Source organism: Acartia tonsa, chromosome 8, assembly GCF_053477335.1.
Source record: "Acartia tonsa isolate MP-2025a chromosome 8, ASM5347733v1, whole genome shotgun sequence".
Taxonomy (NCBI): Eukaryota; Metazoa; Arthropoda; class Copepoda; order Calanoida; family Acartiidae; genus Acartia; species Acartia tonsa.
Window position 1 is genome coordinate 11,023,485 of NC_137267.1, and position 28,000 is coordinate 11,051,484.

The following is a 28,000-nucleotide window of genomic DNA, read 5'->3' on the forward strand; positions in this document are numbered from 1 at the left end:
GTAATCTAACGATTGCCTATTTTAAAGGCGCGCCTAAAAAATAAATGTCAGACCACGCAGGCCTGTAGCAAGGGCGTTCAAGCTATTAGAATGCTAAAACTTTGAGTACAAAATAAGACATACAATATTGCAGAAATTGGCCACTCATAACAGTCAAAATATTCATAATTTACTAATTTTCTTAAAAAATACTAGTAAAAATAGTAAAAACGAAGCTTTAAGACTTGAAGGGGAAAATTCGGTTTCGGGAAAAAGTTCCAAGAAAATGTCAGTCCTTATGAATTTAAACATCCGACTCCGTGTATTAAAAAATACTACTTTTTGATCATTTTATCATTTTTCATGCAAAAACAGTACGAATTTTAACAATTAAATATAATAAATCAGTAAAATATAACACTTTTTAGACATTTTATATTTAAATAACATTTTTTTTTATACAATAGAACAAAGTTATTCAATGAATATTAATAAGTCTGTTTTAGCACAAATCCGCGCAAATACTTTTTCACATATATCGCATGAATATGGTCAAATAGATTAAAACACTCCCGTGTAACCAAATTTGGACTTTTTCCGGACTCGTTTATTTCAAATTAGGTTTTAAAACTATATTGTGTATTAGAATGAATTTTTATTTTTAATTAATTGTATTAATAAATGTAATGAAATTTGTGATTATTAAAAGATATGTTACATTATATGAATGCAATGTAATAATTTCGCAACAAAGGAGTGTGTTAGAATATTTGCGCACGGGGCCTAAGTCAAGGCTTTATGGCAATAGTAATAACTAATATGGGTACTGCTGGGAGATTTTAGCTGGCAGTCGGACACCAAGGCTCATCTGGAGCATACATCTTTTTCTTTAACTCGCGAGTCCTTTTTTCTTACAGCATAAAATTCTTGCCATTTCTTTGTTGCAAATCCTAAAATAAAATCAATTTATGTCTTAGTACTATTTTTTATTAAACTTTATTTTTTCCTTATCAATAAAATTACATTTCCTTGCTAAAAATACCTTTTTTTTATTCGCTCGTTTTTTAAGCTGTAAGTCTTTATTTACGTTTCACTAAAGTAACAGGATGTTTGTCTGCCAATACTAAGTTTTAAAATTTCAAATTCAAAATACTTAGGGGAATTAAATTAGGCACATTATTTTTGAAAGGTGTATTTTATTAGGAGTTAGTTAGGTGATTTATAGTTTAACAAGGGGATTTAAGGGGTTTTCCTTTTTTCCTAACTCCATTTTCAGAGATAAATGAGGTTGTTAACTGTGGTGAGACATTAGTAGCAGGTTAACACGTCTCATGTGGTTCCGTAAAATCCAAGGTAAGAGGTTTTTTTAATTTTTTCATATTTTTTGCTATATCATAAAAATTTTTTTTCAAACAGGGAGAGGGCTTTTTATAAAAAGCAGTAATATTTTTTTCCTATCAATAAACATCTCCCTGCTTCCAAATAAAATATAAAAAGTAGACAAACCACTAGTCCATTTAAAAAATAGAGAACATACAAAACAAATGTTTTTTTTTGACATAGCAAAATTATGAAATATTCATTTTAAAATTACCTTTAAAACACTAGTCATAACCAATACTAACAAGTAATAACAAGTCCAATAAGTTTCTGCAGCAAAACAAGCTAAAATAAAATAAATCTATGAAATGGATGAATCTAAATTACCTCCTAAAGATATAGTCAGAGACACGGACATAGACAGTGATACAGACAATAGCCAACCATTAAATGGGGGGTCAAAAAATTTACCCAAACAGGTTAATGTTACAGGGGCACATATGATACAACAAAGTACAGACAAAACAAATAAAATTCTAGTACCAGTTCAAGTACATTCAGAAAATACAAAAGAGACAGAAAAGAAAGACAAACAGACAGATAATGAGTATGAGACGTCAGATTATGACCACTCAGAGAAAAAACAGAAAGAAGAGAGTCAACCAATTGACAGTGACAAAGAGAAAGACGGACATAAAGACAAAAAAGATAAAATTGAAAAGGTCAAAGTCAAAAAAATAAGCAAAAAGAAAAAGAAAAATAGATTTGAAGACGATACCTCTAGCTCTTCAGATTCAAATAATGAGGACAGAGACATGGTCGATGAAGTCCCAAAACAGCAGGATAAACCTAAAAGTAAAAAAATAGAGAGAAATGAATTACTTGATAGACTCCTAGAGAGAGAGAGACTAGCAGGGACGGACTTAAGTATGCAAAGAATTTTAGAATTGATTCCCAGTAACCTAGTAACTGGCCCATGCGAACATAAACGACTTGTCAAAGAAATTAAGTTACTTGGCAAGGTGCCAACATCTTTTGGAGAATCTAGCAATCTTAAGATTTTTTTGCTTAACTTTAGGTATATTGAAAGATTTAGAACACCATGGACATATGCTACATACAATGCTCTTTTAATACATTATTTTTCAACTGAGGCCCGTTTGTCATTAGATAAACTAGACATAAATCCTAACGAAATGACTAGCAAAGAATTCGTCACGTGTATAATGACAACAATAGCACAAGAAACATTAAGTGCCACAGAGTATGAAGATAAGTTTAACAAATACAGATTTACTATAGATGACGAAATAAAGCCTGCACAATGCATAGTTAAGCTAAATTCATGGCTAGATAAAACAGCCATGGAAACAAAACATAAACTAGAAAAAATTCGTATGAAATTTGCAAATTACTTTGTGCCAGCAAACTTAAAAAGTAATTTTTTACATGCCACATCGGCAGCAGCAAATGTAAATGTATTCATCAACTGGTTTCGAGAATTTAGACCGTATCTACAAAATGAATTTGAGTTTAAGAGAAAAAAAGACAGATATAAGGAAAATAAAGTGAGTGCACAGCCAATAAAAGTAGTAAACAAACAAGAAATGACAGAAGGAAAGACACCAATAGCATCAGGGACAAACCCTGGAGCTCAAAGACAAAGAACACCTTGCGAATATTGTGGCAAAACTAACCACAATTCTCGATATTGCGCCAACCATACAGACCCAGAAATTAGGAAGAAAAACATTAAATGGTTGGAAGATAATAAAGGTATTAGAGATTTAAGGAAACAGGCTATGTGTCTTAAGTGCAATGAAAGCACACATTCTAGTGCTTCATGTCTAGTCTATCCAAATGTGGCCCCCTCCCAAGAGCAATGTTCAAGGTGTTTACAATATGGCTTGCCAAGAAAATACCATCCTATAAAGGATTGCTTATTGCCCCAACCAAAAGATATAAAAAACTAGAAGCGTCCCCATACCATAATTCAATTCAGAGTAATAATAGTAAAATAACAATTATAATAGATTCACCTGCAAATATAATATCTCAAGCAGAAAATGATTCTAAAAACGTCGCTCTATCCAGTAACACGTCTCCAAGCACACTAAAAAAATCAGAATATAAAGAGAATAATAGCACCCATAAAAGCGAAACAATAGAGGTAACTAGAGAAAATGAAATAGAGGAAATTTCCAATAAAGATATCTGTATAGATCCTAATGTTAATATGTTAAATAATGTAACTAATCAGAATATTAATGAAATGTTAGTCAGTAAGTCAGTTTTAAGTAATGAAAATAGTGTAATGAATACTGAGATAGCTAATGTAAATAAAGTAATAGATAATAAAGTATTAGATTGTAAGATAGATAAGAATAATGTAAATAATGATAAAGTAGTAGGTAGTGTATTAGAAATAAGTAATAAGATAGATAATATGCTTAATGGTGATGGTATTAGTAATTATTCTACTTCTTTTTTGGAAGATTCCTCTAGTGAAAACTCTAGTAAAACTCTAATAAAAGGTAACGAGCCTATATTATCTGAGTCCGTATCTACATATAGTAACGTTTCAGCCAAACAACAGATTATGGAGCTTTTCTTAAACTCACAGAACATGACGGACATAAGCACAGACGGACAATCTGAAACGTCCATTTGTACAGGCAGTACATTACAAAATTCTACGGATAATGAAAATAGCGATAATGAAAGCAGTATAACATTGGAGAGTGAAAATTCTGATTTTAATGAATCAACTTATTCAAAATATTTAAATAAAGTTTGCAGTAAAGATTATGAAAAAAGCAAAAAAACTTTTAAAAACATGGATTATCTTAATACCATAGGAAACATTGTTATTGATCAAGCTTCTAATAATGAAGAAAGCGAAAATTCTGATATTTTTACATTACATGAAGGGGAAGTTCACCTGGATGTTTTAGGGGAACACCCTCAAGGTCCAATACAACAACAACAACACAATACTGGAGAGCCATTATACTCTGAAATAGAAAAAGGTTATGGGGACATGGATAAGCATAATAAAATTGAGAATTCAGATTTTTCTGATACAAGTTGGGACGTCTATTCAAAATATGATATACTACAGAGCCAATATAATGAACAAATTACTATAGAAGAAAAAGTATTAAAAATTATACAATATTTACTAGATTTTCCATCTAATAACAAGACTATTTTTTGCATTATATTACTCCTGATACTAATGCTAATTGGGTTTGCTTTTGCGCCTTGGGTCTTTTGTTTGATTTTTTTGATGAACAAAATTCTTATCCAAGGAAAAGACACCATCGTTGGCATGAAATTAAGCGGGGGTACAATAATGGAAGAAAATATTAGTCACAAAATAAAAAATGAAGTACAGCTTAAAATATTAAATGGCGATATTTCAGTTACAGATAGGATTCTGATTCCTTTTAAAATAAAAAGCAATAAAGTAATAGCTGAATTGGATTCGGGCGCAGCCGTAAATGTTCTCTCTGAGTCCATTATCTTAGCAGTAAATCCAAATTATAAAAATGAAAGAAAAGCAAAAAAGTATAGGCTTTCAACAGTAGATGGTTCACAAATACCAACAATAGGGGCATATTATATACCTTGCGACTTTTCAGGGATAGGTGTAATTAATATTCCATTTCATATTATTAAAACAGAAAAAGTAAGTTTACTAGGCAGACCCTTTTTAGTTCAAACCAATTTAGTAATGAAAGTGACAGGAAACAAAATAAAAATTTCGCTGCACCCTAGAAGGAACAAGGTATATAGCCCACCATTTATTAAAAACATAGATAAAATAGATTTAATACCAGGGCAAAAAAGTAAAACTATTTTTAATGTAAAAAACTTAAAAACATTACAACAAGAAACAGAAAGAATTATTCCTTTCCAAACAAATAATCCTAATGTAGTAATTGAATATAAAGTATATAATCTAAACAAAGAAAGAAATAAAATAGGTCTAGTTATAACTAATGTAGGACATCAGCCCTTGCACCTTGAGGCTGGGGGACTAGTCGCTCTCGTACTTCCATACATTCCTGAAAAAGATAAAGAAATAAATATCACTGGTTTTAGAAACTCTAAGTTAAAGCCTATAAAAGCTGTAGAAATAATAGATTTCCAATCTAGTTGTAAAATAATCTGTGACACATTTATTTCAGCATTTTCGTCAGGAATGGAAGGACAATTAAGTTGGAAAAATTTTAAAGAAACAGCAAAATATTTTATTAGAAATGTAACAGGGAATTTTATAATAAATAATCCAAAAAACGAATATCGTCCCTGCCCTATGAGAACATACAGATAGTAAATAGCATACATTGTCAAGAAATTGAGGAAAATTATGTAAATATCCCTAAAGAGATTAGTTATGAAGAGGTTCAAAAACTTTTATTGGAGCCAAAAGAGGGGTTAACTTTGGATTCACCATTACCTCCCCCACCCCTTACTTTAGAACAAATAAAGGAAAAATTGCATTATATAAAAGATTTAAGCATAAGGGATAGGGTAGCAGATATATTATTAAAGTACAATTCGGGCGCTTGTCATAGCTTTGATATTGGGGCAAGTAAAGATTATTTTGACTTTGAAGTACCAGAAAATTTTAAAAGAAACACAAAGGTGTATAGCCTCTCAATGAATGACACACAGCACCTTAGATATTTCATCGACACTTGTATTAATTTTAATATAATAGAACCTGCCCCTAGCCATCAACAATTTGGAAGTCCTGTTTTCATAACAACCCGTAAAGACAAGCAAGCAAGTCCCCGCATCATCATAGATGCACGTGGAATAAATAGCACAATCCCCTATAACGTCAGTTCGATTACTATGGATCCACTCCGGACCCTAAAATCCCTCCTCCCTGAAGTAGGATACTCTAGCTTTATGGATATTCGAAATGCTTTTTATAATTTACAATTATCAGACAAAGTTTTAGAATCAGGAATTACAAACATTACCACTTCATTTGGGGTATTCCGTTTTAAAAGAGCCCTAACAGGATATGCGGGTACCCCTAGCCTTTTACTAAGTTATATATTAGATAATATACATTTAGATGATAATGGACTACACGACTTAATTAGTCATGTTTTGATATGGTTTGATGATTTGTCACTATTTAATGCAAAAACTGACACTATTGACGATCACCTAGCTAATTTGGACAAGTTCTTAGGTCGTGTAAATAGATTAAATTTAAAACTTAATCTTGACAAATGTCGTTTTTGTGTAAATTTAGTAGAAGAATCTGTTGATATATTAGGTTACACAGTGGGGCAAGGCAAAGTAAAAATACCAGATAAAAAATCTTTAGCAATAAGTCAAATGAGACCGCCAAGAAATTTAAAAGAATTGCAATCATTTTTAGGAAATTTAACCTACTATAGACCTCTAATATCTATGACTACACAATATCATATGAATTGTTTATATAAACAGGTTAAAAACTTTGACTGGGATAAAGAATCTAACGATCATTTTTATGCAATTACAAAAGCAATGGGATCAGAAAAATGCAATAACGATAGCCGGGAAGACACCGATGTACAATTCCTATACACCGATGCTTCCGGTAGGGCTCTAGGGGCATGTCTAATTGGGCTAAAAATAAGGGATTTACTTCCAGTTGAATTTCCTAATCTTGAACCCATACCAGAAAAATTTTCCCCATTATTCAATGAAATTTATAGTGATAATATAGGTGTCATTTTCAAAGAAAACCATCTTCTAAAATTATTGCATAAAATTAGTTTATTTTTAAACATTGATGGGATCAAGGATTATACCAGATGGTGTTTATATTTTTTTAGCTTTTGTTGTTTAAACATAGAACTTTATGCATATTTAAGTGTAATGGATGAATCCACAGAAACCATATTTAGTAGGGAAGAAATAAATAAAAAATACATATTGACAATGAATGCGTTGAGGGCAGGGACTCAAAATCTTAACGACCCTAATATTGAGACTTTTCTCCTAATGTCTTACTCTAAATACAGCAAGAGAAATTTAAAATTAGCTTACCTGTCTCAACAGGATGGCACAGTTAAACAAGCAGTAATCAGCAGTGGATGGAATCGTCGCGCGGATACTGAAATAATATTAAGTTATGATAATCATAATTATCATTATTACGGTGTAAAAGATAGTTTTCAAATTGGATGTCATTATTATAGAAAAACAGTAAAAAATATTAGTGTACCAGATAAAAATTTATATAATATGGTAGCAAAGCTTCTAAGGACAAACGATGATTCAATTAAAGGCAGAGGAAAAATATTAGGATTTTACTCTAGAACTTTTGGACCATCTATTTTAAGAGGCACCGGTATAGCTTATTTAGAAATTATAGCCGTTTTTGATTCTATTCAATATTTTTACCCAGAAACAAAACTGGGTTGTAAAACAATTGTCCTTACAGACAATATTGCAGTAATGAAAATCTTACAAAATACAAAAATTGAAAATAGTAAATCTATGCTTGACACACTTTCTCAAAAAATTATATTTACAACAACAGATAGAATAATTTTTATGGCAATTCCAACAAATGAACAACTAGCGGATTTTCTCTCCAGGCTTATCCCGGAGAGACATTACCAATTAAATTTTGGAACAGATAGGATAAAACCGGTCTATGAATGTGATTTATTTAAAATTTTTGAACCTAACCCTATTCCCAGGGATAAAGAAAATTTTAAAAACCCTAAAAATGAAACTAACATTAAAGTAATTACCAGGGGTAAAGGTCCTGAATTATTAAAAAAGTATGAAGAAGCAATGGGTACTAGGAGAAGGGGAAAAAATAAACCTAAAGCTCTCCCCCCGCCAGCACCTATTCCAGTAAATATAAACTCCAAAAGTAACGAGACCCCAAGTATGGGAGGGGTATCACACCCCCTCCCCCCTCAAAAATCTAATTATGATGGGGTTTTACCTTCAAATAATAAGGCTAGTCCGCAAAATGAGACTTCAGATAGGGAAGGGGTATCACACCCCCTCCCCACATCACAACCAAAAATAAATATAGATTCAGGACAAAAATCCCAAGAAAATAACGTATCAAATAAGGGAAGGGTATCACACCCCCTCCCCTCGCAAAAATTAAATAAAGATTTGCCTCTAGAAGCAAAACAAAATAATTATAAGGATACTGATAAGGGAGGGGTAACACACCCCCTCCCCCAACCTACTATTAGCTTGGATTTAGGTTTAAACCCACAAAATGACTTTTTTCCAATTTCGGAAGGGGAAACAAACCCCCTCACTCTTGAAAAAACTAAAAATAACATAGATATAATGTCAAACCCTCACAGTAATAAGGCAGAAAGGGGAGGAGAATCACACCCCCTCCCCCCAACATTAAATAATTCTTCAGTAGGAATGGGTTTAAGTCCAAACGTAGATGCTGTTTCAAACAATAAGGATGAAAAAAACCCCCTACCTTCATATGCAAGTGTCTCTAGGGAATTTAGTTTAGAACACCCTGAATTTTCAGAACCAGAATCAGATCAGGTTAGCAATCAATATGAAAGATCATTATTTTCATCAAAAAATAATTCAATATTAAATAAAAGACAAGCAAAACTTCAAAAAGAATTTAATAAAAAAGCAAATAGATATGAAAGGGCTAAAATAAGATCAGATTTAAGAAAATTCTATTCAAATAATTCTACAAAACAGGAAAGTAGTAACAAAACTGATTCTGAAACTGATTCTGAGAATTCAGACTCTACTCTGAATGAAGATACCATACTTAGACCTACCCTAAATCTATCTTTGGGAAATGGTCATTTTCTTAGAAAAAGTTATTTTATACAACGTCAAATAATGACAGGTTTAACAAAAAATGTGAGTCCAACTAAAATACATTATAAAAATAACTTAATTATCTTGCCAGAAGAGTTATATGATTATTTTGCAGCAGCACACCACGCTGACTTAATTCATCCGGGGATAAATAGACTTTATAATCTTATGAAAAGGACTTATTATGTAAAAGTAAAGTCAGTTTTATTAGAAGCAATTAAAAAAATTATTAAGTCTTGTGCTACTTGTGAACAAACTAAAACTAATAACTACAGATTAGAAAAAGGTACAAGCATTACTGCCCATAATTTTAGAAGAAATTATTTAGTCCAAGTAGATTTGTTGGAATTCCCTTCATCCCTGAGAAAAGAAGAAAGGGTGGATAGAATAAAAGCAGTACTTATTTTCTGTGATGTAGCTACCCAGTTTTTGACAGTTTTTATGTTAGAAGAAACAAAAAAGTCAGACATACAATTAGGCTTTGCACATTACGTAGCTATAAATGGACAGGTGGAAAAATTCCACAGCGATAATGGAAGAAATATAAAAAACCCAGAAAATGAAGAATTTTTAAATTCCATTGGCTCACGTTTTATAAATAGTGCCCCCTACCGTTCTGCCAGCAGGGGGAATATTGAGCGCCGGGTTAAGCTCATTCAAAATCTGATAAGGTACTACTCAGCCCATAAAAATAGTGTTCGTATAAAACAAGCAATATGTGCTACAGTAAACCAAGTTAATAATTTTAAGCTCATGGGTTTAGACTTATCACCTTATAACTTACACCACTTATCTTTATATAATTTTGATGGAAAAATAAATAAATATGATGAATTATTCAGACCTAATTTTACATATGATAAGCTATCTCTATCAGAACGTTTCGATTTGGCAAAAACACCATTCTTGAAGATATATGAAAGGAACAAGAATAAGATTATACAAAAACATGAAAAAGAACTACGAAAACTAAATAAACATAGATATCCACACAATTTCAAAATAGGTGATCTTTGCCTGGTTCGAAACGACAAAAAGAAAAAAGAACTGTATCACAAAAATAAAAATGTTTATGACTTAGAAGTATGGGTAGTACAAGAAGTAAGCAAATTTTTAATTGATATTGTTAATATATTTACTACTGACAAAGCAAAATTATCGCCGCAGCAACTTAAAAAGATCGACGAAGGTTATGTAGGGAAATATAAGCTTCCAAAATCAATCTGTAGGCATTTTAATTTAATAACTTTGGAGGATCTGAGAGAGTGGCGAAGAATAAGTAATGAAATAACTAAACTTCGCCCCCTCCCCGACCCCCCAACTGATAGTCAAATAACTCATACTGAAACTTCAGAATCATATGATCTTGGCGATGATATCTCTAAATAAGCATATAAAATAATAAAAACAACACATTTTCAAATAATAACAGACAAATTAAATCATAAAGTAGTTTAACAAAATACAGATAAACAATACATAAATTACAGAGTAGCTTCACCGTGTAGACGTATACGGATAAGACTAGTTTTTCTAAAGTAACCAACTTGCAAATTCTTACCTTCCCCATCTCACTATCCATCCCCACACCTTTAACTAGTACAGTAGGATCCACAGGCGGCGGGTTGCCAACGGAGTAAGGAAGGTTAGAATCGTTCTTAACAGCTGAGATATGAACGTCAGCAACACATGTAGGTAGGGTCGAATCACAAAAATCTTCTGGAGGCGAAATAGTGTTATCTCCTGGCTCAGTGGCCACAGGCCTGGAGGTCGCTTTGTTTTCAAGGTTTTCCATGCTGGCCCACCCATCGTGGGGGCTTAGTTTGTAGAAATGATTTCGAAGGCCCGTTAAGTAAGTTTTTTTCAATGAAGATTTCTTCTCAAGCTCACCAATTCTATTAGTAGCTGTTTCCAATCTTTTCTTCAAAATTCGGTTGTAGTAACACAGAATCAGGCAAATAGTCAGGAAGCATGCCTAAAATAAAATAAAATAATTAGCAAATAACATTTCAATAATCATAAAAATAGAACATTGAAAATATGATATATCCTCAGAAAATTGTCAAAGACTACTACAAATTAATCTTAAAAAAGAAATGAAATAAAATGACATAATTAAATAATAGTTATTACTATCTAGCATTAATAAATTAATACTAAAATCCATGTGTATAATTTCAATATTAAACTTTTACTGTTCAGTTCTAGCATTGTTAAGCCAAAATAAATTTAAGCATAAAACACATGAGAATAATTTGAGCATTAAAACATCTACGGTTTAGTTATAACACTGTTAAGATTAAAAGAATTTATGCATAAATTGCATGTAAATGATTTTAAATATTAAGCTTTATTGTTTAGTTCTAGCGACGTTAAGATTAAAAGATTTTATGCATAAATTGCATGTAAATGATTTTAAATATTAAGCCTTTATTGTTTAGTTCTAGCGACGTTAAGATTAAAAGATTTTATGCATAAATTGCATGTAAATGATTTTAAATATTAAGCCTTTATTGTTTAGTTCTAGCGACGTTAAGATTAAAAGAATTTATGCATAAATTGCATGTAAATGGCTTCAAAAATTAAACTTTTACTGTTTAATTGTAGCGAAGTAAAGATTAAAAGAATTTATACATAAAACGCACGTAAATGGTTTTAAAGATTAAACTTTTACTGTCTAGCCGTAGCGGCGTAAAGATTAAAGGAATTATTACGTAAATCGCAAGTAAATGACTAAAAATGATTAATGCAACAATTCATATTAAAATGTTTTCTCTTAGAAAGATTTAAAACATTTTGACATTTATACATATTTGAATAAGTTTAAATATAACATTAAGTAATAGCAGATATTTCTTTTTAAAAAATTAAAAAGTTTTTTTTGAGACTGACAGATAAATTAAATAAGAGATGCTACGCTGCCTCGCTATTGTAAGGCCCGTAACGAACCATTCAACTTTTTACAACCCTTTTAAAGTATCTTTTTATACACGAATAGAATAGAGAATAGTTTTCTAAAAATGAATTTTTGAGTCCTAATAAAAAACTGTTAAATAAAATATTTAAAATCAAACATATAAAAAACAACAGTTTATGATACTTTACACCAACCAATCAAATAAAAGATAAATACTATTAAGAGTTAAGCTGCGTAATACTACTTATTAAGAATACTATAAAAAATACTATAGAAAATTAAGGAAATACAGACAAATGAGAGAATATAGACTAATATAAACTATGATAATTTTTAAAGATATTTATTCAAATCTTATCCTTTTTCTCTAGGTAAATTTTGGGGCTAGCAAATAGAGGGGAGGTAAGCCTAAACATTAGCGATACACCTTTAGTAATAAGCAAGTGAATAATAGAAAAGCTAGTGAATCATATAAATATTATCAAATATGTTATTAACAAAAACACTAACCCAATGTTGATTTCATTTATTAATAAGGAGTTGGAAGTACTCAAAACCACTCTTAAGATATATAATAAATTCTTGCAAATTTGGAAGGCAATAAATAGGCGTAAAAAAGTAATTTCATCTGAATTTCTTTTCAAAGAATTAGAACACCTTGACTTTTTTCAGAAGATTTTTAAAACTATATTTACCTTTAATAAACAAATCAAAAGTGACAACTGTAAAATAAAACTCTATGGTATAATTATATTTGCAAATTCATTGATTATTAAATACATCAAACAAAGTAAAGCAAAGTTTCTAATTGAGCACCCTAATTATAGCTTTCCAACATTATCATAATAATTGGTTTTAAATATCTCCAACTCCTAAATCTGAATTAATATTTATTTAAAACAAAGCCACTACATAACTAAACCAATGTCTGCCGTACTGAAAATTAGATTAATATCTGACAAAGCAAAAGTCCCATATAAAGCTTACCAAAAAAGCGCTGGGTTTGATTTGTTTTCTGCCGAAAATTTAACAATTAAACCACATCAGAGACAGCTAATTTTGACAGATATCGCAGTACAGTTACCTAAAAACACTTATGGAAGGATAGCACCTAGATCAGGATTATCATATTTTCACAGCATTGATATAGGGGCAGGGGTAATTGATGAAGATTTTAGGGGTAACATTGGGGTTTTACTTATAAATAATGGGAATAAAGCTTTTCAAGTTAGAGTACATGACAGAATAGGCCAGTTAGTTATAGAGAAGATTTGCCATCCTAAAATAGAGGTAATAGACGAAATACCACAGACGGTCAGACAAAATAGAGAACCAAATAAGAAAAATAAAGGTTTTATTAGTATAGATGAAATACCAAGGACAGTCAGACAAAACAAAGAGGCAGTTAGGGGAAACAAAGGGTTCGGCAGTAGTGGGGTAAGAAATAAAGCGCATGTAAGTGATTCCTGTCATTACAAAACTAGATCTCAAAAAAGATAAATGTACATAAAATTAGCAACACAAGAAATTAGGGAACATTTTGCAATTTTAAAACTGATACTCAATGATTTTGTCTCCTTTTTAAACTTGTGGGAATGTATATTATTAGTATGTAATATCACAAGTGATTCTAGACTAAATTATCATAAAGAACAATTTAAATACGTAAATTCTAAAATAAACAATCTTATTACATTGTGTAGGAAGGTAAAAACACCTGACAACATAAATATAGCTTTTCAAGTAATATTTTCCTGGAGCGCAACTACTACAAAACTAATAAGTAAAGCGTATGAAGACTTTGATAGACAAATAATATTTTATAAGTGGGCATTTTTTTGACAAATCTTAAATAGTTTTATAATGTGTATCCCAAGAAATTCTCATGTTTTTACAAATGCCAATAAAATTGAAATAGAAATTAACATTATTCAGCAAAACTTACATTTGATTAATCTTCGACTATTAATAAATCAAACTCTGAGATTCCTGCAAAATAATATATCCAGAATAGAAAATGAACAGCAAATAAGGGAAAGACGAAAAAAATGCAAATGTAAACGTAAATACGAGGAAAAAGTGTTCAATATAATAAGGTCTTCATACAAAGCTGCCTTAAAATTTAGCAAATATATAAGAATCAGTTCACAAATAATAATTAGGCCTTATAGACAGCTCATACTATTAGAAATTATAAAACTTTTTAAAAAAACAGTCCTAGATCTAAACAAAAAAGCGGCTCTGTATTTAGAACCTAAATAAGTTGAACATCTCTTTCTCTTTTAATATTTTTTTTTTCATTTTCAGTCAAACAAATAACAACTAAAAGTGTTTTCTATCATGGATATTTTTTTTATTCAATATTATGGAAATTTTTTTTTAAGATATCATAGAGTAATATTCAAGTCATAAAAGTACACAAAATTGGGACTATAATATTGAAAATTCTCCTAACATTTTAGTTCTAATCATAATATCAGATAAATAAAAGAACATATTAGTTTAAAAATCCAAAAGCAAAAAAGAGATCACAAATATATTTTCCGTTTATATTATTTACTGTTTTATTTGGACATTGGTACATTGCTATTTATTGTTCCTCTTGGCTAGGGATGCGAATCAAGCTCACGAGTAAACCTCAGTAACCTGTCATTAACTAATTTCTATTGGATAACAAAATGCTGTATAATAATGCGCTAAATTAAAATTCTTTCCAATACAAATCTTACAATATAAAATAAATCTAACCTTTTAATAACAATTATTAATAAATTATTACGCCGTTTTAAAAACAAATAAAAAACAATTTTCCAACATTTATTGAAGAATTAATTTAGAAGCATTAAAGACAATATTTCAAACTCAAGGAAAACTGCCGCTGGTTTTCTCACAGATTCTGTTGGAAATTGAATCGAATCTTCGACGGATATACGCAATGTAGTCATTCGAATATTCGATAAAACCATCCCCAAAGGTATCAGGTTTAGAATCATCTGGAGTGAAACGGCTGACCCACTCAAATTCTAGGTCAAGCAACTCTCTTCTAAAATTATCGCGATCAGTTTGAGAAGCTAAATCTCCAAATTCGCCGTTTTGTAAACCAACCACAAGTTTGGCAATATTTCTAGTGAAATCGCCATAAATAACTTTTAGAGCCTCGCGGCTAGCAAATGTAGACATTTTCTCAATAAGCAACCAAACACAACTAAAATAAAACCAAACAAACCAAGCAAATATCAATTAAAATACAAAGATAAACCAATTCACGCGCAAATTAAACGCGCCAAATAACAAAGCTTTAATAGCTACAACACCTGGAGAAATAAAAAACACCCCCTTTTTAAACCAATTAAAATAATAACTAATCTACATAACAGCTGCGGGCAGCTAGACAATAAAAAAGGCGGCAAAATTATTAAACAAATCTTAGAAAATATCATATAAAATAAAATAGATAAAATAATTTTCACATTTATTAATGTATATTTGAAACACAAATAATTTGTTTAAACATGAAAAACGCAGAGCTGATGCATCTCTACATCATCTTCTACAGACTTCAACTTAGCAAGTTGAACATCCTCAGTTTCTCCCGGCAAAGGCCGACAGAGCAAGACCCTTGCGACTAAAGTTTCTTGAACATCCAATAGTCTAACCACCTCCTGTCTATCAACGGTAGGGTCAGAGGTTTCAACCCTCATTTGCAGATATCTATGTGCATTCCTCATGACGTTAGTCAAATCCTCCCAAATTAATCTAACAGTTTCGCTTGCAGCCATTCTTTTTAAATATTTACTAACAAACTAAAAATACAACCAAATCCAGAAAACATTAAAACTCTGTGAGCACGCCAGATGAGAATACGCGCGCGCAAGGACAAATAAACCATCCATAAAACGAAAATAAAATAGATCGGAAATATTTTCAATAAAAATACAAAGATAACCTAATTAACGCGCAAATTAAGCGCGCCAATAGGAATTTATTTGAGACAGGTTAAAAGAGGTGTTACTTGTGAGCAATGCGCTTTATTCTGTTTGTATAAAATAGCTTGCAATCGGTATGATTTTATCATTTATATTTTCTGTTTGAAAGATGTCGTTTGCAGAAAATGTACTGGAAAATTCTAAAGCCTTACTTGTAAATGACCTTAATTTTGAAAATTTGCAAGCTCATATTAAGGCTTTATTGGATAAAGTGTTGGATGAAGTTAAATACGAGAGTGTGACCAGGTTCAACAATCCTGAATTGCCTATGAGAGTTAGGGAAGGTTTCCTTACAGGATTTCATGCACGTTTGGAACGCTTATATAGTGTCTTTCTCTCTCTATATCCCAGCTATGGTGACGATCGCGAGACCGTTGTCGTTCGCCTGAGACCTATTATTGATGAATATTTACGCCTACGCGAAGAATTTTTTATAAATATGATTATAAATTAATTTGTTCTTTTTTCTGCTAATGAATATGATATAATGTTAATTTGCATTTCAATATAAAGGTTGGGTGAATTTTTCAATATTTGAATCAAACAAGTATAAATGCTAGGTTTCGTGATTTTTCTTCTTTTAATCATTTATGAAATAAAAACCTATGTTTTAAAACTAATTGCATTTCTATAAAATATATTTAAACACTGATTTTTGACGACAATTAAAAGGGATATATCAAATTTTCAGAATAAAAACTAAAATAAATATGCATCATATGTATGTATTGACCACTGTTTACCATCAAACAAATGAACAATTTTTTGAGACTCAACTTAATTATCCAATTTTTGATAAAAACGGAAAAGTTAAAGTACTAGATACCCCTGAAATTTTTTCAAAGGTTTTCCAACTAAAATCACAATTGAAAACTATTTGCCTGGATTTAAGGACAATGGAGACCTTTACAAGAAGAGATCTTAGGGGTATCATAGACTTAATACCACGTTTTAAATATCATAGTGATCAAATGCATACATTTTACGATAGACTGATAGATAAAGTGATACTGACAGCTTGTGAAAGAACAAGATATTCTTTATACCTTGCTGAAAAAATTGAAGACATTGATAAACTTTATATATCTTTTCAGCAAGAAGTGCACCTTTATAATAAAGGTATGGGTTTCATTACTAGGGCTATACAGCCTCATAATAAAAAAGGCCCATATGAAAAAGACAGCCAAAAACAAATAGATATGGAGAGTGATTAAATGTAACAAATAATCTTTAGTGAAAAAATGTATTAAATGTATTATGTTTTAAAAAAATCTTTATGTAAATACTATCATGTCAAATATTTGAAAATAAGTGTTGAAATGCAAATAATAATAAAGAAAAAACTTTTGTTTTGCTTTTTAAAAGGGGAGAGGTATAAATGAATATAAATTCTAATATCAGTCAAGCGGGTATCGAATTTGAACCTAGCATAAGGCCTAAAAATAGTATATATAAAAAATCCATGGTAGAACAAAAAATTTAAAGAAAATTAAGAAAATAAAATAACTGATATCAAAATAAATATTTCCCTCCCAATAAAAAGCAGAATTTACCTTTAAAGATAGACTAACTATCAAAGAAATAGAGCAGAAACCAAGGTCGTAGCCCGGAATCGAACCAAAAGTCGAAAAGTCGTCTTCGGACATGAGATCTCCCAAACCATAGTAGAACTCATATTCAGATGAATTCCTAAAAATATATATTAACAATTAGTTTCTTGTAATACAAAAATAAAAAATAAGTTTGCTTCTAATCGTTCTTAAAAATCTAAACCCAGAACTAAATATGTCATAAGCATTATCCTAATTATCAAAAGTAAGAAGTTTTTTTTTGCCATTATTCAAGCACTATCCTAACTATTAAAAGTAAAGAAGTTTATTGCCATTATATTAACTAGTCAAAGATATAAAACATTTTTTTTTGTTACCATTATGTGATCTAAGCTTAGTTTTAAAACTTCTAGTCTAAGAAATATAAGCAAAAAACTTACTCGCAGTCACAAATAATATTCCTCACGAAAAAGTTATCACACTGTTCCACTAAACTATTTTCACTCATATTTTTTTTTATGGTTATATTACTTTTAACGGAAATGAGTCGTAGAATAAAACAGTGCTAAAACTTGAATAAAACTAACCTCATAAATTAATAGCCAATCATAATAACAGTAATGTTCCTAAAAAACAGCAAATTTTAATCATTAGCAATTTGTATTAGTAAACAAAAAGACATATGACAAGTAACTAAAGACAAACATTGAAATTGGTATAGCAAATATAGCAAAAAACGATTCTTTTTATCATAAGTTTTTTTTTCAGCAAACAATAATTTTCTCCGCGATTTTGAAAAAACATATTAAATCATTTAACTTGAGAGATATATGGATTTTGCTCAGAGTAAAATCAAGAATAAATTTAAATGAGTAAACAGTTTTTTAATACTAATTAATTTTAACGACTAAGGGTATTATACTTTAAGAAAGTGTGCGCCAAAAAGTGTGAAAGCATTTTTTCTCTAGTATGAATGGGAAACATTATGAATAAAATAGTGTGAGAAAATGAGTGAATATGATTTTTATGTGTAGAAAAAAGCGAAAATAATATAAGGCAAATTTTTTTTACAGTGATATGTTTGTATGGATTTTTTTTTACAGTATATTGTATGCAATTTTTTTTGTGTGAATTAGAAAGTTTTAATTGCGATATATTAAATGAGTAAAAATAGTCTGTGTGAATACAAATGAACCAAAAAACATTTTTTTTATGAGTAAATAAGTCAAGTAAAATATGAGTGTTTAGAATGAAATAAGATGAATGAGTTGATTAAAACATTAAATAAATTTGCGCTGTCTAGAAGTCATAATATTTTGAACAAATTAGCCATATTTCTTTTGAATAAAATGCATTTTTATGATTCAGGAATGTAGGGATAAAATTAAGAAAATTTGAGAAAAATAAAATAATACCTTATTATGATATAACACAGTAGGAATCATTTTGTGCTACAGGGGCTAGCTCCCCTGATATTTCTCCTCTCCCACTCACTCCTTCACTCCCGCTCACTCTCTCACTCCTACTCCCGTTCTCCTCCACGTCTCTCTCCACTCCTCCTTCTGCCGGCTGACTCCTCCTCCTCCCGAGGAACCAGGAAGCAGCAATGGCCCAAAAGCCATTAAACTGCTCCCTGGATAAAACTAAAATAGAAAAGAAAGGATTATTTAAATGAATAAAATTACAGATAAAATGGGAGGTAAAGGAAAATGTAACGTTATAGCTTTCGGTGGATCTTTCTTAAAAAAGATATTTCCAAAGGAGGGTGGTGCTCCAAATATTAGGTATTATAGGGTAACAAACCTCCAGGAACTATACGACGGTAGTAGGAGAGACTTACTACAAAACATTCTATATGATATGCCCAAGCATGTGACTAACAAAACAAAATTCCTACTAAATGTGACTAACAATAGTCTTTACTTCAACCAATATATTGCTAACCCAAAAAACCATAACCCAGTAGCAGAAATTCCATTTGACCCTCAAAAGCTTGACACTTTTCCACTCTTGCTGAGAAGATTCTTAACCTTTCTGATAAGGCTGTTGAAAAGAAATGATGTCAAAGTTGATGAATTGGGAGAAAGAATTGTTTTTCTCCCAAATCATCCAAGATTTGTTTTTGAATGTTGCAAAAAACACCCAAGGGCTGATCACAAAAAGAATGATGAAAAGGTTAAGAATCTTATCAGAACAGAGATTGAGTATTGGCAAAAGGAGGGGGTTAACATCATAGTACAGAAGCCGCTATCGGACTGGCTCGCTTTCGTTTTACCAGAATTAAACCTAGTGGAAATTCTTGAAAAAAGTGATGGCATCAAAAAATGGTTTTTGAAGAAAAAAACAACATTTGCCAGAAAAAGGGTTTTGAAACACCATGGTTTTGTAAGGTTAATTCTGAAGGAAATTATGGCGAGCCAGGACAATGGCCTTCATATTGCACCCGATTATACTCAAGCATGGAGGAAATACATTGAATCATATCTAACCCCAAATGCTAACCCAATGCCCAAGGCTAGAATAAAGATTAACCAAACATATGATTTTTTCAGACCATAAAGAATGTCTTTCCCAAGCAAGTTACCCACGTACATTTTGACTTCATATAACGGACGACCAGTGAATGAGACATATGGGTTTAAAATAAAGAAAATTATTACAAGAGACTTTTTAGACTTGGGGAAAGCATTTAAAGATATGGGAAATCTTGAAACAGACGTGTGCTGCATTTTAGATATCCAATCTATAATCAGAGAGCATATAGAATTCCTTAAAATAGGGCAGATTGTATCACCTTTTGCATCAGGAGTAGTTATCCAAGGTTTTATAAACCATCTAGATTTCAAGGAAAGGACAGAAAAAAATCTTGAAACCATAATATACCTGAACCCTCCTATCTTCTCATACCCCATGTCAGACGTAGACTTAGCAGTACAGGAATTCTATGCGCACTTTGAAGATAGAGTTTTAGATTGGCAGCTTATTTTTAAGGTAGCTAAAATGAATACATTAGCTTCTTGTGGATACACGAGAAGTTGTAAGTGGATCAAGGATAAGCCTAACCAAGTGTGGGGTTTTGAAAGGACATTGCTCAACGGTCATCATTTGATACACCATGAATCTATGGTCATGGGGTGGACTATAGGGATACACTGTTGTTTATACCAAATGTCCATAGGCAGAAAGTTACAGCCTCAAGAAATATATTCATTTTTAAGATACCCAAATTAATATGCCATTAAGTTTTTTTTGCAAGTTTTTATGAAATACAATAGTTTTTAATTTTTGTTATCAAATTTTTTTTCCTACTTCCTTCTTAAAACAAGATATTCCTAATAATACTTTAAGACAAATTATGGTCAAGAAAAATCATAAATCTTTTATTGCTAAAACTTTATTATTTCTTTAGAATGAAGTTGCTGGTTTTAATAATATTCCATCTACAACTAACAAGAAGCCTAGACCCAAAAGAGGTAGATTTTCTAGGACGTAGTCACTTCCTACCCACCACAGCTTATTCTGAATATTACTATAACCCGCAAGCTTTATCTATTGAAATATTGGATGAGTCAGATTGGAAATCAATATCCAGAAAATATGCAGGATCAACTATACTACAAAAAATCACTGAGTTTCTGGGACTTGATTTCCAATCAAAAGGTTTGGGGGAAATATCCTATGCATTAAGTGACCTAACGAATCACCTAAAAAGATTAAATAGGCCTCAAGAAGCACTGAGTTGTAAAATAGCAAATTTTGATGCACTACTTATAGAAATAGAAAATATTATTAAAGATCATGCTGCACAGGATACATCCCCAAAACCATTAGTTAGGAATAAAAGAGGAAAACGGCCAAGGACTAAAGCAGTAGTTAATTATCAAGCTTGGACTTATGAGACTAGCTATAATAAAATTTTCCAAGGAAATCTTATTTTTAATGATCTTTCTGAACAAGAAAAAAAGAATTACATTATCAATACTGCACTTTATTTTGGGCAGAAAAACAGGAGAAACATGTTAATTAAAATATTCAAAAAGGCAAATTGGGAATATTCAGAACTTGATTCAGAAAAGAAATTAAGAATAAGATATCGGGTACATTTGGCACAAAAGCTAGGTATTGATTATTTTCCTGGACAAATATGGAGGGATTGGGTTGAAAAAAATAAGAAAAGGAGCAGAAATAATCAGGATCTAATTGACCAGGAAATTAATCAATACAACATAGCCAATAATGTTAGAACTGACGAACAGATTGACAATACACATGTTGATAATGAGGACGATATACCTATCAATATTGACAATTCTTTTGATAATGTACCCACTATTGATTCTGATGATGATATGGAGGGTATACTAGACGAAGAATCAGATGTTTCAGGTAATGCACAACCTCATGAAAAGGTCATTATAAAAATCGATCACAGAACCGGTCCAACAGATCGAAAAGACGATTTTGTAATTGATAACTCACCCATTAGGAACAAAAACATTATTAGGAATCAGGTAACTAAAGATCAAACTCCTAGTCCAGGTGAAATAGAACCTACTTTAAATATACCATCAGTAGATAAAGTTCCAGAAACAGGTGATATATCATTTCAAGAAACAGATAGTACAAACATTATTATACCCATCGAAACATCTGACGACAGTAAGTTATTTGTACCTATAGAAACATCTGATGACAGTAAGTTATCTGTACCTATAGAAACATCTGATGACAGTAAGTTATTAATACCTATCGAAACATCTGACGACAGTAAGTTATATGATAAAACTCCATTAAATACAGGTATAACTCCACAACAAGTAGGTGATAATATTGCAAATAACATAGCCAGCACAGATAATAATAAACAGACTAACCAACAGACAGACGAAAAAATAGATAGCTTAGAGTTAGATCACTCTGACAATAAGTTCTTAGAGGAAATAGAGAGTATAGGAGATACAGACGACATTGAAGAAAAGGGGATGGAAGTTATGATAGATAGAGAGGATCCTAGCAGGAAAGTATCAGATGAAATAATAAATAGTCTAGATAATTCTGACATGGATTTGACTGACGGTGAGAGTACCTCTGATGGTAGTCAAGATAATCCTGGAAGGATGGACTGGACAGACAAAAATAAACATAATTTAATACCAGTTCCAGAGGACAATTTGATTATGGATAGCGAAGAAAATAATCTAGGTTCTAGTAATAATCTAAGGGATAGTTCCAGAATAACAACTGGCACTAGGGATAGTTCCAGAATCACAACTGGCACTTTAAATAAAAAAGACCAAGAAGTACAGACGGACATTACTAATAATTTTAATTTTGACAAGGGCAATTCTATTAAAATGTTTAATAAACAATTACAACAAGTTCAAAATGAAAGTAAAGAAAAAATTGAACAGATTAATCTAAAATTACAGGGGAAAGAAAAACTATTGATAGACACGACTAGAGAGAAAACTTGTTTAGAAAATGAGAAAAGTGAGTTGATTAAAGAAAAAGATAGGTTAACTGAAGAGTTAAGTACTATTACTATGCAAAGGGATAATTTTCAAACATTATTAGCAAACGAGAAGGAAGAGAAGGAGAGAGAAAAAAAGGAGAAGGAAGGGTGTTTAGCAGAAAAGGGCGTCTTAAGTAGAGAAAATAATATATTACAGGAAGGTATAGATAGGAGAGATGAAGAAACTAAAACTAAGTCTAACAATTTGGGTGAAAAGGATAGGACAATAGCCATATTAAGTTTAAACAACCAGGATTTAACGGATAAAATAAAGTTAAGCGACAGTAAACTTGAAAACAAACAATTAGAATATGAGAGATTATTAAATGAAAAGTCAATCCTTGAGGGTAAAATTCTGGAAAAAAGGGAAATAATCAGTGAAAAGGAACGGGATATTAGGTCAAAAGATAATGAAATTAAAAAATTAGTGGGCAACATTTTTGATATTAGGTCACAACAGATACAATTAATTGAAGAATCTAGATATACTATTGACTTTTTAAAAGCGGAAAGAAGTTGGACAGAAAGACAAGACAAAGAGATTATTAATGGTTTAAAAGAGGAGAATAGGCAACTAAGATTAAATAAGAGAAGTGAAGGTGAAGAATTATCTGCAATTATGAATCCTAAAAATCATGATATAACTAGAACGGTAGGATCAGACCAGGAATCTGACATGCTTATTGACAATTTTTCCGACGATGTATACAAAGAACTGTCTAATAAGATAGAAACTTTACCCGAGAAAATTAAACAAAATATTTTGGACAATATTAATGACAAATTTAAGACACTATCTGATGACTTAAGGACAAATAGGCTAACTATATCTAAGATAGAAAAGAGGATGCCCAGGGATCTCCCATCGGATGGTACCATAGTATTCCAAGAAAAATCTGATATACCAGTTACAAGTAGGGCAGTTAGGGTCCAAAAAATAATTGACGCTTTAAAAGGAAAAGATTCAGATTTAACCGAAAAAGTACATAGTAGAATTATGCATGAAATTTTATTAGTAAAATCATTTTTGGAATATGTGGTCCCAACTGATGAGAAACCCAAGATCATCAACCCTCTTATTTTTAGCACTTGCAATGCTTTAAATGCCCAAAATCCTCCCCTAGCCATACTATATCAGGACGAAACTATACAATATTACAAAAATAATCATGATAAGGGGTACAAATATGAGCCAGTTTTTTTCGGTCTTACGCCAAAGTATAAATTAGACAAGGATTCAGTTTATTCACCAGAATTTCCCCCAAACAAAATTTGCAATAGAGTCATAATAATAGGAAAGTCCATTTATTGTACAGAAAAGGAAACAAAATTTGAAGATTTAACATGTGCTGTTGATACCAAACATATATGTGACTATATTTTTGACTTCAGAACAGGGGCAAATAGAAAACTGATTCTTGGTCTAAAATATACTTGTAACGAAGATTGTGAAATCATAGGACAGTCAGGTGGTCTTATAACAAAATTTATAATCAATAATGAAATAATAAAAGAGTATTTTCATGTGCCAAGAATTGGGGATGTATGGGCCACGATTTTGACATTTTTTAAAACGTGGTCTTGGACAATATTAGCCTGGCTTAGCTTTACTGGTTTCAACTCATTTATCATAATATATTCCTGCCTAGTAAACTTTTTCTTTAAAGGGGCTACAAGAGAATTTCGCTGGTTTCCTATGAGTAAAAAAGATTTAACAAACTTAGTTAAGTGCATATGCTGCCGCAAACAAGATCCTTTGCCGGCGCAATATGAATTGATACCAGTAAGACCCAACCAGGTAGTAGTCACACAAGATGACTAGTTACAAGTTAGTAAAATGACAATATGACATTTCTTACAAATAATGACTAATTATGATAATTAAAACTACTGCGGACACGACAAAAGACTAACTAACTAATTATTTTTTTTTAGCGACTAAATATATTTCAATTATTCAACTATTAAAAATAATCCTAAGCTTAGATCCATAAAATTTTATAAGTAAGTATCTATTAAAAATAGAATAGAATCACGACAAGTATAATTTCTAATCATACTAGATTTATATAAAAAAATAGAACTACTATTACTAGAGTTTTTGAAACAAATAATTTAGAAAAAAACTATTGGCTGATCCTGAATAATACCGCCTTGCGGACCCTATCATTAATAATGGTAGGGGGATAATCTTGCCTTTTTTCCCCGACTGGTCAAGGATGGGTATCAAACAAGACTCAGTCATCAGAAAATCTAAATTATATGTTCCAAAATATGAGTAGCCCAACAATAACAAGCAAAATGTAAAGAAAAAGAATACCAAAAGAATAAGTGCCTAAAATAACATTTTTTTTCTAGGTAACTAATCTAAAGACAACATCAATAAGTAGCAAAAAGCCTAAATAACTATAAAGAAATATAGTTTCCTTAATTAGATCGAAATAAAAAGTAGTTATTGAATAAAAAGTTAACCACAAAGGTTAAAAAATTAACTAAATAACTATTTTTTAGTTACAACTTCTATAAAAGCGAAAATTTAATCTATCATTACTATGCATGTGAAATAGGGAATAGTTGTGTACACAAAACCATTAAGGTTTAATTTAATCGAATAGGTTAAAATACAACTACTTTCTATAACAACATCGGTAAAAGCGAAAATAAACTGTAATAAGCAATTTTTTTTTGCATTATGCTGAAGAGAAATGTTTGAAACAACAAATAAAAAGTCAATTATGCTCTGGGAATTTTATGTGTTGATTCAAACAAACCTTCCTCTGTTAATTTTTCCCCATAAAAAACAAACAGAGAAGGCTAGTGTTATAAAAAATAAAGTAAGTAACATTTTTTAATTTTAATTAACTAAGACTATGTCATTTTTCTAATTATATTTTTGTCACCATTTTAATTATATTTTGTCACTTTTTATATATATGTAGAAATTGTCACTTAGAAAGTAAGAATATTGTAGCTAAATAAAGTATATAAATCAGAAAAATGAGAAAAAAAGCATTAAAAGTCCTTAAAAAACCAGAAAAAAAAGAATAAAAGATAAAAAAGTAAATTTTTTTAAGATTACCTATTTTTAACACTGCCAGGACCAAAGTGAGTACCCCCAAACCTAAGATGGAGAAAAGGGTATCATTAGGGATGGGGGAACTACACTCGCAGGACGGACACTCATAGGACGGGTCAAGGGAAGGAAACCGTAGTCCAAGGCGATGGTACTCCCGCAGTTGCCTCTGAAATAAGTCCATTATTAGTTTAGAAATTAAAATTTTACGTTTTAATTAAGATCCTAATATGATTAAAATTATGATTTAGTTTTTATGCTCTAATTAGGGTTTTTGTTATGATTAAAATTATATGATTCTAATTCTAAACATTGCAGTTATGTGAGACCGGACGGATACGTGACTATGGCATGAGAGGGGTGCTAGCTGGTCCTGAAGAGTAGCGGTCCTCAAAATAGGCTGACAAGCAGATGGAGGATTCGGGCATGGATTTTAGGCCGCGGATATTGGTTAGCAACACACTGGTGTCAACGAAAATCAAACCTGAATATCCTACATACAGTTGCAACCACATATGATACCTAAATATCCTATACACAGTTGATACCTGGATATCTTACACACAGCTACCACCACACACTACACCTGGATGGTTTACAAGTGTGATTAAGACAATTTTCAACAAAATGGCATTTTTGTCTTATCATTGCCATTGATGGTTACCACCTGGAGCAGAATATTACATACTTTCATTACCTTGATTGTCTGAGAACTCGCTGCACAAGTAGGCATAAAACCTACCTACCTTACCTCAGAAGCAGTTGCGCCAGCAGCAACAAAAAACCTGCATCATATCATCGACATGGAGCTCAAGAACAGCAGTGTTTACAAGAGAACCTACCTCAGTACAAAATCTATAAAGAACTCTGTATTCCTAAAAGGGAACCACATTAATAGAAAAAAGTTAAAATTGTCTTAAAAAGCAACCTGAATCATAAGCCGAACGCCCTCCCCGTCTCTGTCAGCTGCGAGGTCCGCTACTAGGGAAGGGTTAAACAAATTAAGGAGGTTAATTTCCTGCATTGTTAACCCTACACTAGCGGCGACCCTCGCAACTGCCATGGTCTCGAAAAAAACAATAAGTCCGTAAATTGATCTGAAAAAAATTTAGAACATTAAAAAAAAGCACAAAAGTTGAAAAAAAAAGAAGAAAAACTATATTATCGATATATTATAACATGTCCTATATTATTCATTATCATTAGTTAATAAGGAAAAGTATTCAATATACGTCCCAAGATAGTTTTTATCACAAAATGATCAATTTTTACTTATAAAATAAAAAGAAAATTTTCTCTTAAGCTTCATTTCATGTGATACATAAATTTTAACGTAAAATATGTTGCGCGGCATTCAAGCGCAAACTTTAAAAAAGACGACATTTTTTTTCGTATAAGGAATACTTTTACATATTTTTATTATTCTTGATTTTCAATTGCAATCTTATAGTGAGACATATATATATATATTATTAGTTCAAAAGAAAATTATTAAAGAGAGCAAACAAAAAAAGATTAAAATTATAGAAAAACTACAAAAAAAGCCACAAAATATAAAAAGAACAAAAATTGTTGCAATTGAAATTAGTATTTTGATATGTCAATCCTTAAAAATTTTTTAGCAAGAGATAGGTGGCAAAAACAAAAACACAATTTATGGGGAATTGTGTTTCTCATTTTATTTGGGGGGTACATGCATTATAATTCATGGTTTTTCTATTTACAGAACCCTTTTTATCCATAAATTATAATGCATTTTCTTTAAAATAGACATTTTAAGTTCGATAATTATAGAGTGGCCTAGCTTCTGTATGA

General features: G+C 31.0%; 2 protein-coding genes across 36 annotated transcripts in view; one reads left to right on the forward strand and one right to left on the reverse strand.

Moving 5' to 3' along the window:
• The window catches only part of Not3 (CCR4-associated factor Not3), a 158,738-nt gene that overhangs the window by 30,040 nt on the left and 100,698 nt on the right, over window positions 1-28,000 (forward strand). The gene's annotated exons all lie outside the window — the stretch shown is intronic.
• LOC145325992 (uncharacterized) lies at window positions 33-27,983 on the reverse strand. Of its 2 annotated transcripts, XR_013881725.1 has the most exons (11): window positions 26,192-27,983; window positions 19,016-19,243; window positions 18,188-18,226; window positions 17,604-17,739; window positions 10,709-11,122; window positions 7,363-7,429; window positions 4,241-5,369; window positions 3,339-3,412; window positions 2,078-2,148; window positions 1,574-1,644; window positions 33-929 (listed from the first exon to the last, which is right to left on the reverse strand). XR_013881725.1 is itself a non-coding variant. In XM_080169051.1 (6 exons), the coding sequence occupies exons 3-6, from the start codon at window positions 18,190-18,192 to the stop codon at window positions 7,400-7,402; spliced, it is 585 nt and encodes a 194-aa protein (XP_080025177.1). In that variant the 5' UTR covers window positions 18,193-18,226; window positions 19,016-19,243; window positions 26,192-27,983; the 3' UTR covers window positions 7,110-7,399. The 2 variants fall into 2 exon arrangements, 1 of the variants encoding a protein (XP_080025177.1); XM_080169051.1 differs by lacking the exons at window positions 33-929; window positions 1,574-1,644; window positions 2,078-2,148; window positions 3,339-3,412; window positions 4,241-5,369 and having other exon boundaries at window positions 7,110-7,429.

What these genes read in the sequence shown, in the direction of transcription:
- LOC145325992 (XM_080169051.1), bottom strand. An exon ending in TAGTTAGTCTATCTTTAAAG is followed by an intron (nt 11,123 to 17,603) that starts GTAAATTCTGCT and finishes ATTTTATTTTAG; the next exon opens with GCATGCTTCCTGACTATTTG. An exon ending in TGGATAGTGAGATGGGGAAG is followed by an intron (nt 7,430 to 10,708) that starts GTAAGAATTTGC and finishes ATATTATTTCAG; the next exon opens with TATCCGCGCGACGATTCCAT.